The following is a 13,271-nucleotide window of genomic DNA, read 5'->3' as shown; positions in this document are numbered from 1 at the left end:
TACTCACTCTATGTCAATCCTTTGATACTGTAATCTCTTTTCATTCAGGTTTCCTGTGTTCGCAAACTGTTCCACTAATGTTAAAAATTATTCCCGAAACAAAAAAAAAAACCCAAAGTGCAGTGAAGTGGGAGCAGAGGCCCTGTGATGCGTAGGAACCCGAAGCAAGGTTATCAATTTGTTTATAAGGGTGAAAGGTTTAAGCCTTGTCGCTGGTGATGCCCTTCACCCTGAACTGATAATCTCCTCTCCAATCGTACAGCTGACACGGAGCTCAAGCAACAAAACAAATGTTATTATTCTGTCTTCCCCAAGAACTCTGAAGGTGCCCCTGACTTTATCCTGGCTGGCAGAATCCTGACTACCCTGTCATCAACTGAGTGTAATTAATGATATCCATCCGCCTCCTTGACAGTACCACCAGATGAATATGTATCCTTCCACCAAACTGGTTCCTTCCCAAGGACTGCTGAAGGATAAAAAAGGTTCCTATCTCAAAGGCTATTCAGACATTTTTCTCCTTTTCTCTCCAAAATGAAAACAAAAGAATTGGCAGCTGCATTTTGTCTAACCTTGAAAATGAGAAGGAAAAATATTGGATTTTTTGTAGCGTGTAAGCCTTAATATCTGGGCTTTAAGATGCTGGTAAGGTACTTGTAGTTGATTTTTATATGGCATGTTGTAAGATTTAAGGATCATGCATGTTTTGAGATTTTAAAACAATAGAGAAGGGGATTTCAGGACAGCATTGTCCTGCGGTGAGTGCCTCTCTTCTTTTCCCTCTAGACAAGTCAGACAGTCATTGTCACGGATCTGGATTTCCCCTGTGGTAGTAGGGGAAAGGGGTTGTGGGTTCGGGACTTCTGGGGGAGGCAGTCATTCACGAATTCTCATGGATGTACCCTCTTAATTGGCATGGGGACAGATTCCATGCCCAATTCAACTTGGCAGGTGGGCTCCTAAAGCTGAAACTGAAGGGCCAATCCGAGGCCTTCCAGCTTGAGAGGGGCAAGTAACTGAGAAGACCCTTCAATACAGAGGCACCCTCTCATCAACTATTTTTAAAACTTTAAATTTGGAACTGATTTAGCAAGAGCCAACACTGTGGAAGCGATGGGGGTAATCTCCCTCACAGTACAGCCTTTGGCTGCACCCACATCCAGGTAGTGAGGGCCTCTAGGCCTGGAGCCCAGCCTGCCACTGGCTGGCCACCCTCCAGGCAGCTAAACAGTCTCCAGCTGTGTCAGGGAAATCCCAGCCAGCCTGGGTTAAGTGTGGTTTATAAGTAGGGGTGGGTAACCCTGCCAACGCCAAATACAGCTCAGCAAAATGGCCGGCACAAGGAACGAGGTTGGGAAACCGACACACCGCCACCACGGTGACAGTGTTTTCAGGACCAGTCTGCCTCCATTCCCCTTCTCGAAATTCCGGCCCATGGGCTTTTCCATATTAATAGGGATGAGTACTATAATGTCACAAAGTGCTTCACCTATCTACCCAAGTATACACTGGCAGATCTCACTTGTTGAAACCTGATAAGTTTGGTTTATTGGGTTATCTACTGTGGCGAGTGGGCAATTTTCTTTCAGCTGAAAACTCAAAAGGTGTCATGGGGAGGGCGGGGGGGTGGGGGGGGGGGGGGGCGGGGGTCGGTTGGTTGGGTTCCTCCAGGTCCGCCCGCTGGAAACAGGTTTACTGATGGGCCAGAGTATCCTGCGCCGAGGGAAAATCGGAATTTGCGCTGGGAGGCACATCTGTTGTGAGTCTCCGTGCCCGCCCCGCTAGCCGTAGCTGGTTTCCCGACATCCCAGCCATGCTTCCTGCCCTGACCCGGCAGGACCATACAATAGCTCATTGGCGGGCAGGATGCACCATTCACAAGCCAGGTAGGATCTTCTGGCCCTCCCCAGCTGAGAGTCCCGCTGGCGTGAATTGGTGCAAGTATTAAGGAGCCTAGATCTGGCAGCTTGCAGTCCGATGGGTAGTGAGGTGGTAAGTCCCCTCCCAACAATTGTCGAAGGGGAGGTGGGGGTCAAGGTGACTTGTGCTGGAGGGGCTCAGGCCAGGGGGCTTCCTTGGGATGGGGGCTCCTGTAGTTGCTCTCCCCATCTGCAGCCATTAAACCCATTAAACAGTCACTCGGTACGTAAAAAATAAAGTTTTCCCATTATTAAATGATAGTGATCACATTTGTGCCTCTGGACCCTTTAAAACCTCTTGTCAGTATGCCAAGTTTAAAGGTCTGCCTTTTTGTTCTCAATTGCTTCCTAGGAAAAACAGCTGTGGGTGCTGCTCCTTCACTTTCGAGGAAGCACTTGCGAAACTCAGGTTTTACCTCAGGCGGGAGCACTATGCCACAGTTCAGGAGAATCACGGCAGTCCAATTATCAATATTCTCCTCAGAAAATGTCAACGTATAAATACCCAAATATCAAGTTCCACTTGTTGATAGTGTAAAGTGATGTCAGATTGCTGCTTTTCTGCCCTCACCCAGGGTATTTTTTTTCATTCATGGGTTGTGGCCGTTGTTGGCAAGATCAGCATTTGTAGTCCATCTGTAATTGCCCTAGAGAGCGTTGCAGTGAGCTGCCTTCGAAAACCAATGGAGCCCTTCTGGTGTAGGAGTTAGGGAGGGAATTTCAGGATTTTGACCCAACGACCGTGAAGGAGCGGCGATAGAGTCAAGATTGTGACTGGCTGGGAGGGGAAGTTCCAGGTAGCGGTGTTCCCATGCATCTGCTGCCCTTGTCCTGTAGGTGGTAAAGATCAAAGTTTTGGAAGGTATTGTCTAAGGTACCTTGGCGAGTTGCTGCAGTGCATCTTGTAGATGGTAAACGCTGCTGCCACTGTGTGCCAGGGGTGAAGGGAATGATTGGCTAAGATAGTGAATGGGGTGCCAATTAAGCAGTATGCTTTGTCCTAGATGGTGTCGAGCTTCTTGAGTATTGCTGGAGCTGCACTCATCCAGTCAAGTGAAGAATATTCTAATATTCTGTCACACTCCTGACTTGTGCCTTGTAGATGGTGGACAGGCTTTGGAACCAGAAGGTAAGTTAATTGCCACAGAAATTCTCAGCCTCCGAATGCTCTTACAGCCAGTGTTCATAGAGACGCTCCAGTTAAGATTCTGGTCATGATAATCCACCAGGATGTTGATGGTGGGGGATTGAGCAATGTGACTACTGAGGAACATCAGGGGGAGATTATCAGAGACTCTTCTGTGGGAGACAGTCAGTGATTGGCACTTGTGTGACATTAATGTTAATTCCACTCATCAGCTGTGGGCACAGACTGCTTCAGTGTCCGAGGAGTTGTGAATGACACTGAACACATTGCAATCATCAGCAAATATCTCCACTTTTGACCTTATGATGGAGGAACGCTCATTTATGAAGAAGCTGAAGATGGTTAGGCCTAAGACATTTCCCGGAGGAACGCCTGGAAAGATTTCCTGGGCGGGATGTTTGGCCTCCAAGAAAACAAAAATCTTACTGTGTGCGAGATATGACTCCAACCAGTGGAGGGATTTCTCCACCCCGTCCCCCCATTCCCACGGACTGCCTTGATATCATAGGCAGTCACTCATACCTCACCTCTGCAATTCAAATCTTTGGTTCATGGTTAGATCAAGGCTGTAATGAGGTCTTGAGCCAAGTGGTTCTGGTGGAACCCAAACTGGACTTTGGTGAGCAGATTTGGTGAGTAAGTGCCACTTGATAGCACTGTCAATGACACCGTCTATCTATTTAATGGTGATTACAAGTGGATTGATGGGTTAAATTTTTCCTGTCTTTTGTGGACAGAGCATACCCAAGCAATTTCCCATATTGTCAAGTAGATGTTGTGTCATAGCTGTACTGGAACAGCTTGCCTCAGGGCACGGCAAGTTCTGGAGCAAAGGTCTTCAACACAACAGCTGGATGCTGTAAGGGCTCACAGCTTTTGCAGTATCCAGTGCCTCCAGTTGTATCTTAATATCATTTGGAGTGATGGCTGAAGGCTGGCATCTCTGATAAAGGGCACCTCAGGAGAAGACTGGCGTGGGTCATCCACTCGACACTTCTTACTGAATATGGTCGCAAATGCTCCACATTGATGTGCTGATTAAAGATGGGGATATTTGTGGAGCCTCTTCCTCCAGTTATTTGTTTAATTGTCCACCACTATTCATGACTGGATGTAGCAGGACTGCAGGGCTTTGATCTGATCTGCTGGGTTGGGGAGCGCTTTCGTCTTTCTATCACATGCTGCTTCCAAAGTTTAGCGTGCATGTTGCAACTTCACCAGGTTGGCACCTCATTTTTAGGGCACCTGGTATACACCTGGCATGCACCGCTGCACTCCCTTTTTGTATTAGCTTCTACCAGTCATTCCCAAACACACAGCGGCCTCTGACAAAAAGACTAAGCTGTAGAAGCTGCAAGAAGTACGCAGTCTATATTCACCTGTCATTGATTAATCTTTACATTAGTCTCTCACCATGCATCTACAGCTGCTGGAAGCTATACTGCAGGAAGAGAGAACATAGAGTGGAGTTTTTGTCCATTTACAGTTACATTTCGTTCCAGTAAGTATCAAGACATCTATTCAGTCCACTGCTTGACTAAAATATTTGTACTCTAGTTATTCTGTCAGATTCTGAAGTACAAGTGGGCTCTCAGTAACTGGAGCCTTTCAATTTTATGCAAAACATTCGTACCTTATTTTGCACTGTTGACATACCTGGCTCAAAGGTTTCTGGATAATGGTGAGGTGGCTGTCTTTCCGCTCTCTTTTCAGCTGCTTGAATTTCCATGGAATTCTGGGGAGGAGGAGGGCTGACTGCGGAGGATTGTGGGACAATGGTAGGATCTGAAGGAGGGCAAGAAGGTAAAGGACATACAGCAGTGGGCTGGGGGGTGGGGCACCCTGACTTGGGTCGAAGAGAAGGAGAATGGTGGCATGGTGAAAGTTTGGCCGAGCACATGCCAGATGGCAGTATGACAGGTGAAGACAGATTCTTGGGAGAGTTTAAGGCAACTGTTTTGTGTGATCTCCTAGTCCTCTCTAGAGTATGTTCTTCTGCTTCTATCCGACGTTCCTCTGTTTTCCGATGATCCTGAGGAAATATTTAAATGGTGAATTGAGACTGTAAATATCAAAATTACTTTCCTAGAAGTAAGGACACATCAAATCTAAACATTAGGTTACTTAGCAACATCAGAGCAGGGGTAAGGCATTCAATTCCTCACACCTATCCTGGAATTCAATTAGATAATGGCAGCTCTGTATTTGAACACCATCCACCCACTTTGATTCTGGAACCCTTATTAGCCATACCTCACAAAATAATGTTAACCCTTACATTGGTAACAGAGAGACAGCTATCTAAATAAAATAAAGCTGCACTTTGTCAATGAAATAACAACATTTATGCTTGAAATTTACAAACTGTACTGGGGATTCTCACATCTAATTGGATAGCAGTTTCTTACAACTTCCTCGAATACCCTGGAAGCCCTGTGGCTTCACTCAAGAGCTGTAGTTTCATAGCAAGGGAGGGAGCTGAGCAAGGCCTTAGGTTACAGGACCGTAATATCCCGCACAGGACCTGCCAGGTCAGAATGCTTGTCTTCCCCGTGCTCCTTGCGGAGTTCAAGCTCCCCCTGCTTGGGGCAGGATATCTCAATTACCCAGTGTATACCCAGTAAGGCACCGGCCAGGGGGAGCCAGTAGGGGTCTACCAGGAAATGTATATATATCGTTTGTCAATAAAACTGTGTTCTTATTTTTACTTGGTGAAAAGTGAGGAAACGCATTTTGGGAGGACTAACAAGGAAAGGGAATATACAATGAATGGTCGGACCCCAGGAAGTACAGAGGATCAAAGGAACCTTGGTGTGCATGCCCACAGATCTCTGAAGACAGAAGGACAGGTAGATAAGGTGGTTAAGAAGGCCTATGGGATTCTTGCACTTATTAACCGAGGCACCGAATATAAGAGCAGGGAGGTCATGCTGAAGCTGTATGGAACGCTGGTTAGGCCCCAGCTGGCGTACTATGAACAATTCTGGTCACGATACTCTAGAAAGGAAGTGCAGAGGAGATTCACCAGGATGTTGCCTGGGCTGGATCGGTTCAGCTATCTAAAGAGACTGGATAGCCTAGGGTTGTCTTTCATGGAGCAGAGAAGGCTGAGGGGGGACCTGACTGAGGTGTATAAAATTATGAGGGACATAGATACATTGGATGGGAAGGTACTTTTCCCCTTGGAGGGGTCAATAACCAGGGGGCACAGATATATAGTAATGGGCAGGAGGTTTAGTGGAAATGTGAGGAAAAACCTTTTCACCCAGATGGTGGTTGGAATGTGGAACTCACTGCTTCACAATGTTTAAGAAACCTTTAGATGAGCACTTCAAATGCCATTGCATACAAGGCTACGGACCAAGTGCTAGAAAATGGGGTTAGAATGGTTAGGTGCTTGATGGTCGGAGTGGACACGCTGGGCCGCAAGGCCTCTCTCTGTGCTGTAACATTCTCTAACTCTACGACAGGCACCGTCAAAACCCCAGCTGAGATTTGAGCCTTGGTCGCTATCATTGCTTTCCACTTCAGGTACGACATTACATGATCCATTTTGGACAACAAAATATTTAATTAGAACAAATGCATTTTGTTCTCACCACTAGTTGCGAGTGCCGTTGGAGTTCAAGTGCTTGTGCCCGTTGTTGCTGCTGCTGCTGCTGCTGCTGCTGCTGCTGTTGATGCTGCTGATGCTGTTGTTGCAGCATGTAGAGTTCCTGCTGCCGAAGAAGCTGGGAGCGAGGGTATACTGAAAGCTGTCCTGGATGCTGCATATGTGATGTGGGCGCTCGGGCTGGATAAATAGGTGGCCAGAGAGAATGTGCAGGATCCATCACTTCAGCTGGAGGACCCCAGCAAAGAAAGAATCACATTTAGATAATGTCACAGTGCTACCTTCTGCATTTGAAGGCACCCTGTTGTTCTGACATATTGCAGCATTCATTCTGAAATTGTTTTACATTACAATCAATGAGCAAATTATCTAACTGTGAAACTTAATGCAGAAACCAACTTAGTTCCTATTAAAATTGTATGATTTAATGCAGAAATGAATTTTAAAAACCCAAAAGGTTCAGCCTCGGCATCAATCTCAATCTGGTACCCAGTAGACATCTTCAGACTACATGGGTAGCATGTCAGTGATTCTTGACATTCATATTACAGCAGTGTTTTAATTACCTTGGTTCGAATGGTGAGGTACTTGGGAACTTTTTATTGCTGAATTATAGGACATCTTTCTACTTTTGCACCTTGTTGCAGCCAATTACCACTCCCAGATTAATTATCACATTGGTTAGGTGTATTATTCACATAACACTGGTCGAAGGATATACATCATATCCAACCGTTGAGAAATATGGCACTGCTTGCTTCTGATAACGTTACCATAATTTGGCCTCCAACCAGAAATAGGCACAAATCTAGTTTTCTCTCAAACTGTTCTACCTTTGCTGCAGTTGATGGCTCATTCTCTGACTTATTCTGTGAACCCGGAGAGTCTCCAGGGCTCAATCAACTTTCAATTTGTTACTTCTGCACTAATCGTTCCACTATCCAAATTTCTACTGATGATTCCACTTCGCATTCATCAACCTCCTTCCAATCATAATCCCCCTTCAACAGCCCCCACACTGACAACGAATAACTTCCCCCTGGCACCATGGCACATGGCACCCGAGCCTGGTGCAAGTCTCTGACACTTCAAATAGCAGCAGTTTCAAAAGCACAGGGCCATGGAAGCTGTGAGGAAAGGGAAAGTCTTCCTGGCTTGCATCTTCAATGAACTGTCTGATCTGCTCAACAGCTGTCAGCAGAGCAAATCATAGTGCGAAGGCCACTTCAAAGTTTACACAGGTCAGACAAGGATGATGATTTTGACCAGAGGGCTGTCTGAGATCACCGTGAAGAGTGATCTTCAGGTATCCCAGGGCTAGAAGAGACAGTCCAGATACGGGAGGGTCAACCCCGTACCCACAGCCCGAGACCATCCGAAGCCTTTGGCTGCTTTGTGGACCCTCCTTCTCCAGCTTGGCAGCAGGAAAGAAGCACATGAGCAAAGGTCTGGCTCCCTTGACCCCCCACCCCTCCCGGTGTCCATTGCACCACGACCGCGCTTGTTAATACTTGTGCCAAATGCCCGGTGAAGTTCCCACAGGGACAAAACATCTGGAAAGGGTAGAGATTTGGGCTTCCATAAATTGCATTCAAATATATGTGTATGAGCGGTTTGTATCTTCCCACCAGCGCATGGGGGGGTGGGGAATAGCCCGCTATGACTGACAGGGCGGGACCGAAGACTGGAGACGGGTTTGCCGCCTGGTGACAATCCTGTTTTTTTTTTAAAGGACAATTTAGCGTGGCCAATCCACTTAACCTGCACACCTTTTGGTTGTGGGAGTGAAACCAACGCAAACATGGGGAGAATGTGCAAACTCCACACAGACAGTGACCCAGGGATGGAATTCGAACCCGGGACATCAGCGCCTTAGGCAGCAGTGCTCACCACTGCGCCATCGTGACAATCCCGTTTTTCGGCTGATGCAGGATTCTCCACCCGATCGGAATTCCTGATCTTAGTGGCAGGGAAGAGTGGTGAATCCCGCCCTGTATATTTCTGTTGGGGGTTGCTTTCCTTAATTCAGACCTTTAAAAGAGGTTTGAGAAGGCTGTGATGATGTTAAACACAAAAACATATGGATCTGATTTTCAATACATTTCTAAATATGTTCTAATTATACATGTCAGCCGAAAATGATATGGAATTAAATCCAGAAAAAGGAGAGATTTGGCCATTCCGGGATTTGAAAGGGAATACATTTCACCTCTTCATGACTTAATGAACTAATAGTAGTCTATTCTCCTATTGCTCATTGCTGTGTTCACTGTGACACCTCAACACAAAGGAACAATAGGAAGACTGTAGCAGGCCCAATTTATCCAGGATAGAAATAAAACTAGCGGAGGAAAAAACACACTTTTATCAAAGTTAACAGCATGGAAGGATTCATGCAACCTACACTTTCTAGGAAGGACCTCCTTTTACCATCTGGTCTTTATTACGTAGCTCCTTTTAAGTCCATTTAATTTTATTGTTATAAATTATTAAAAAAGGAAAGGAAGTATCAATGTCTCGTTTTATCATTAAATCTCTTTCACATTGTGGTTTCCCGCATTATAATGTTCATCTTATTTTTACAGAACTACACCATGTGTCTGCTAGGAAAAGAAAGAAAAAGAAAACTTGTATTTAAATATGTCATTATACATCCTACAGGCTTCCCAAGTGTTTCACGGCATATCCATTTACAGCAAAATCAAGCACAGAGTAACTATTGAAAAAGGGATGGGAACAGGCAGGCACATTTTCAGGAACAGTGATCTTGGTACAGGTTGGATTTTATCAATTTGTTGATCCTGTTTAATGAATATACAAAGATGAATAGATCATATATTAAAAAATCAAAAGTAACAAATTAATTTTACACCACTAATCTGCACACCATTAACAGTGCATTACCGAGGTGATGTGGCGTTGGGTGCGGCGCCGGTGGCTCAGTGGGAAGGATAACAAGCTGGGCTGAGGGATCTTGGGAAAGTGGGAATACTGTCTGCATGGCACTTGGCATCGACGCTGAGAATCCAGGTGGTAGATTTGAATGCAGAGCTGGGTGACCAATTCCTATGTTGGTGAATTAAAAAGAAAAACAGAGCATTTGTAAAAATAAACTGAGCAAAGAAAGATTAAAATGTACATATTGTGATGCACAATTATAGGAAACGAGCTGGTCTGGTCAATGTGTGCAGCGAGATCTCAGGCATTTACTTTTCGGCAGTGTCATCGTACAAAGCAATCAGAGAAATTCTTCTCTCATGCATTCTAACAGTCTTCTCATCTTCAGCTATCACTCATTTGTACAAAGTCCAACATCTTTGAATCTGTCTATATATATGTTTCTGGAACATACCTCTTCATTCACTTGAGGAAGGAGCAGCGCTCCGAAAGCTAGTGACATCGAAACAAACCTGTTGGACTTTAACCTGGTGTTGTAAGACTTCTTACTGTGCTCACCCCAGTCCAACGCCGGCATCTCCACATCATTTGTACAATACCAAATTCACTGCTGTTAAAATATCCCACAGCAATAACACTAAAGGAATCAATAAACAGAACAGGATATTTGGTCCATCAAAACTCATCCCTTTCGCAAATCATAACACTATTCTATTAGTTGCCCCACTAACTGCACCACAAGGGAAAGTTATGCAAAATGCATATCAGATTTACACAATGACAATAGGGTATTGCAATATTCTAATAGAAATGGAAGGTTCAATGGAAGTTAAATGTGCTTGAATGTGCTTATGTATTCTGGAACAGGAAACATCAATATGTTAATGTATCTGTTACGTTAACCTATCCTAGTGGGCGGCAGGGTGGCACAGTGGTTAGCACTGTGCCTCATAACGCCAGGGACCCAGGTTCGATTCCGACCGCGGGTGACTGTGTGGAGTTTGCACTTTCACACCATGTCTTGCATTGGTTTCCTCCGGGTGCACCAGTTTCCTCCCACAGTCCAAAGAGATACTGGTTCGGTGGATTGGCTATGCTAAATTGCCCCTAAGTGTCCAAAGATTATGTGGGGCTATGGGGATAGGGCGGGGGATTGGGGCTAGGTAGCGTGCTCTTTCGGAGGGTGGGTGCAGACTCGATGCGTCGAATGGCCAACTTCTGTACTGTAGGGATTCTATGATTCTATAATCTGCTTCGTAGCCTAGTTCACTTTGATTGTTACCAAACTTCATTGTACTGTTGGCCGCATGGCATCAGTGTCATCAGCAAATTTTATATTACAAGAATGTGCCTCCTCTATATGATTTATGGTCGATTAGGTTGACTCATTTGATGAATTTGTGAAGAGGAGTAAAACGAGAAAGAAAGTAATTAAGAAGAGGAAGGAGTGGCGCAGATCCTTCCACAGGGAGTAATGACAAAGCAAAATTATGGGATGATGTTACCACAGAAACAATGCCTTTCTACATCTCCGCCAACAACTCCGTGTTTAAAACATCGCTTTGACCAAGTGTTTAGACCTCTCTAACTAACTCCTCCTTCAGCTTGGCAAGAAACCTTGACGTTCCTAGTGCTTGGGGATATTTTTCAACATTAAAAACCTCATCTAAATGTTTGTTGTTGTTGCTAAATTAGAAATGCCACAAAGTGAAAATCCACTCAAAGTCTGTGCAATAACATTTCTCCCCCAACACTTTTTGTTTTCCCAAAGACAATTTTGTCGTAAATATTATGTGAACTGCCAATTCATTTGGTGACTTCCATCTGCCATACTGGAATGTAATTTTCTTTTACAAATGTTCTGGTGATAAATGGAGCGAGATTCGTTGGTCTCACCACGCGCGGCATGTTTCTCGGCGGTGAGACAGGGCAGGGTCTTCTGGTCCTGTCGCTGTCGATGGGATTTCCCATTGAATCCACCTCATGTCACCGGGAAACCCGGGACAGGGGTGCGCCATCGTTGGGACTGAAAGATCTTGCCCATAGTCTTTATACGAGAGGTGTGATGGTATATTGGTGACAGCAGTGAATTGAGTGATTCAGAGCCTTGACACGTCACAAAGTTCAAAACTGACCATGGCAGTGTGAGGGTCTGAATTCCGTTTAATAAATCTGAATAAATATGAAGCTCTCAGGATTATTATAAAAGCGCAATGGATGCACTATTGCCTTTAGGAAAGAATACCTGCCAATCTTACACAGTTCGCCCATAACTGTCCTCTAAAGTTATCTAGGGCTAGGCAATAAATGCCGGCCTTACCCTGCGACGTCCCACATGTAATTTAGAAAATGATAAGGGACAAAATGAAAAAAATGAAAAAAAAATAATTTGCTAAAAGTGTTGAATGATCCTGTAAAATTAGACCCTCCGAAAATTATTTTAAAAGAACTAAATGGGAGGACAATGAAATTGGTAAGTATGATCATTGTAACAAAGGAATCAAATCAAAATAGGGAATAAAAAACACAAATGAGTCACAGGGCATATACAGAATTAATCCAGTTTGCTGTCCAAATTATACATCATTCTGTTCTGCATCATCTCTTACATTACTTTGACAGTTTCACAAGACATGGAAAATGAAGACTAAAATAATAGAAAAATGCTTCCCTGTTGCAGTTGTGGTTGAAAATGGATGACTAGGTTGGTTTGGTCATGGGAGGGGACTTCAACAGTTATTGACTCTGGCTTGGACCGGTCAAGCTCGAAAACGGGCAGGGTGCCAGCAATGGCAAAGGAACTAAAACGGTTCATGGAGCAGATGGGGGGGGGGGGGGGGGGGGGGGGGGGGACAGTAACCAGCGCTTGCACTGGAGGTTAGATGTGGGACATTTGGCTGATGCCGAGGTGTGCGAGCGGCTGAGGAAATGTATTCAGAACTACCTGCTGGTCAACTACACGGGGGAAATTTCAGCAGCGGTGGTCTGGAAAGCACTGAAGGCGGTGGTCAAAGGGGAGCTAATCTCGATACGGGCCCATAGGGAGAAAGTGGACAGGGCAGAGATGGACCGACTGGTAAAGGAGATACTGCAGATCGATAGGAGGCATGCGGAGACCCCAGACGCAGGGCTTTTAAGGGAACGGCTGAGGCTACAGGCGAAGTTCGGCTTGTTAACCACAGGGAGGGCGGTGGAGCAGCTGAGAAAGGTGAGAGGGCGATCTATGAGCATGGAGAGAAGGCCAGCAGAATGCTTGCACAGCAGCTTAGAATGAGGGAGGCAACCAGGGAGATAGGGAAAGTAAATGACGGAGATGGGAACCTGGTTGGAGATTCAGTAGGGGTGAATAAGGCGTTTCGGGATTTCTACAGTAGGCTGTACAGGTCGGAACCCCCTACGGGGCCGGAGGGGATGAGGCACTTCTTGGAGGGGGCTGAATTTCCCAAAGGTGGACGGGAAGCTGATAGAAGGGCTGGGGGCCCCGATCGGGTTGGAAGAGATAGTGGAGGGTCTGAAGACCCTGCAGTCAGGTAAAGCCCCGGGGCCGGAAGGGTACCCAGTGGAGTTTTATAAAATGTTCTCTGAGATATTGGGGTCGGTGTTGATGAGGATGTTCAATGAGGCAAGGGAAAGAGGGGTGCTGCTCCCGACGATGTCACAGGCCATGATTTCGCTGATTCTGAAGCGGGCCAAG

General features: G+C 45.6%; 1 protein-coding gene across 5 annotated transcripts in view; it reads right to left on the bottom strand.

Moving 5' to 3' along the window:
• bahcc1b (BAH domain and coiled-coil containing 1b) overlaps positions 1 to 13,271 on the bottom strand; it is a 305,394-nt gene that overhangs the window by 145,732 nt on the left and 146,391 nt on the right. For all 5 annotated transcript variants that reach the window (XM_072483465.1, XM_072483467.1, XM_072483464.1 and 2 more), the window contains exons 8-10: positions 9,584 to 9,745; positions 6,666 to 6,907; positions 4,723 to 5,098 (exon numbers count right to left, since the gene is read on the bottom strand). In XM_072483465.1, the coding sequence (XP_072339566.1) occupies positions 4,723 to 5,098; positions 6,666 to 6,907; positions 9,584 to 9,745 (780 nt within the window). The remainder of the gene's footprint in view (positions 1 to 4,722; positions 5,099 to 6,665; positions 6,908 to 9,583; positions 9,746 to 13,271) is intronic.

Source organism: Scyliorhinus torazame, chromosome 18 (genome assembly GCF_047496885.1).
Source record: "Scyliorhinus torazame isolate Kashiwa2021f chromosome 18, sScyTor2.1, whole genome shotgun sequence".
NCBI classification, from domain to species: domain Eukaryota; kingdom Metazoa; phylum Chordata; class Chondrichthyes; order Carcharhiniformes; family Scyliorhinidae; genus Scyliorhinus; species Scyliorhinus torazame.
The sequence above is the reverse complement of the archived record's forward strand: the minus strand, read 5'-3'. Positions and strand labels throughout refer to the sequence as shown.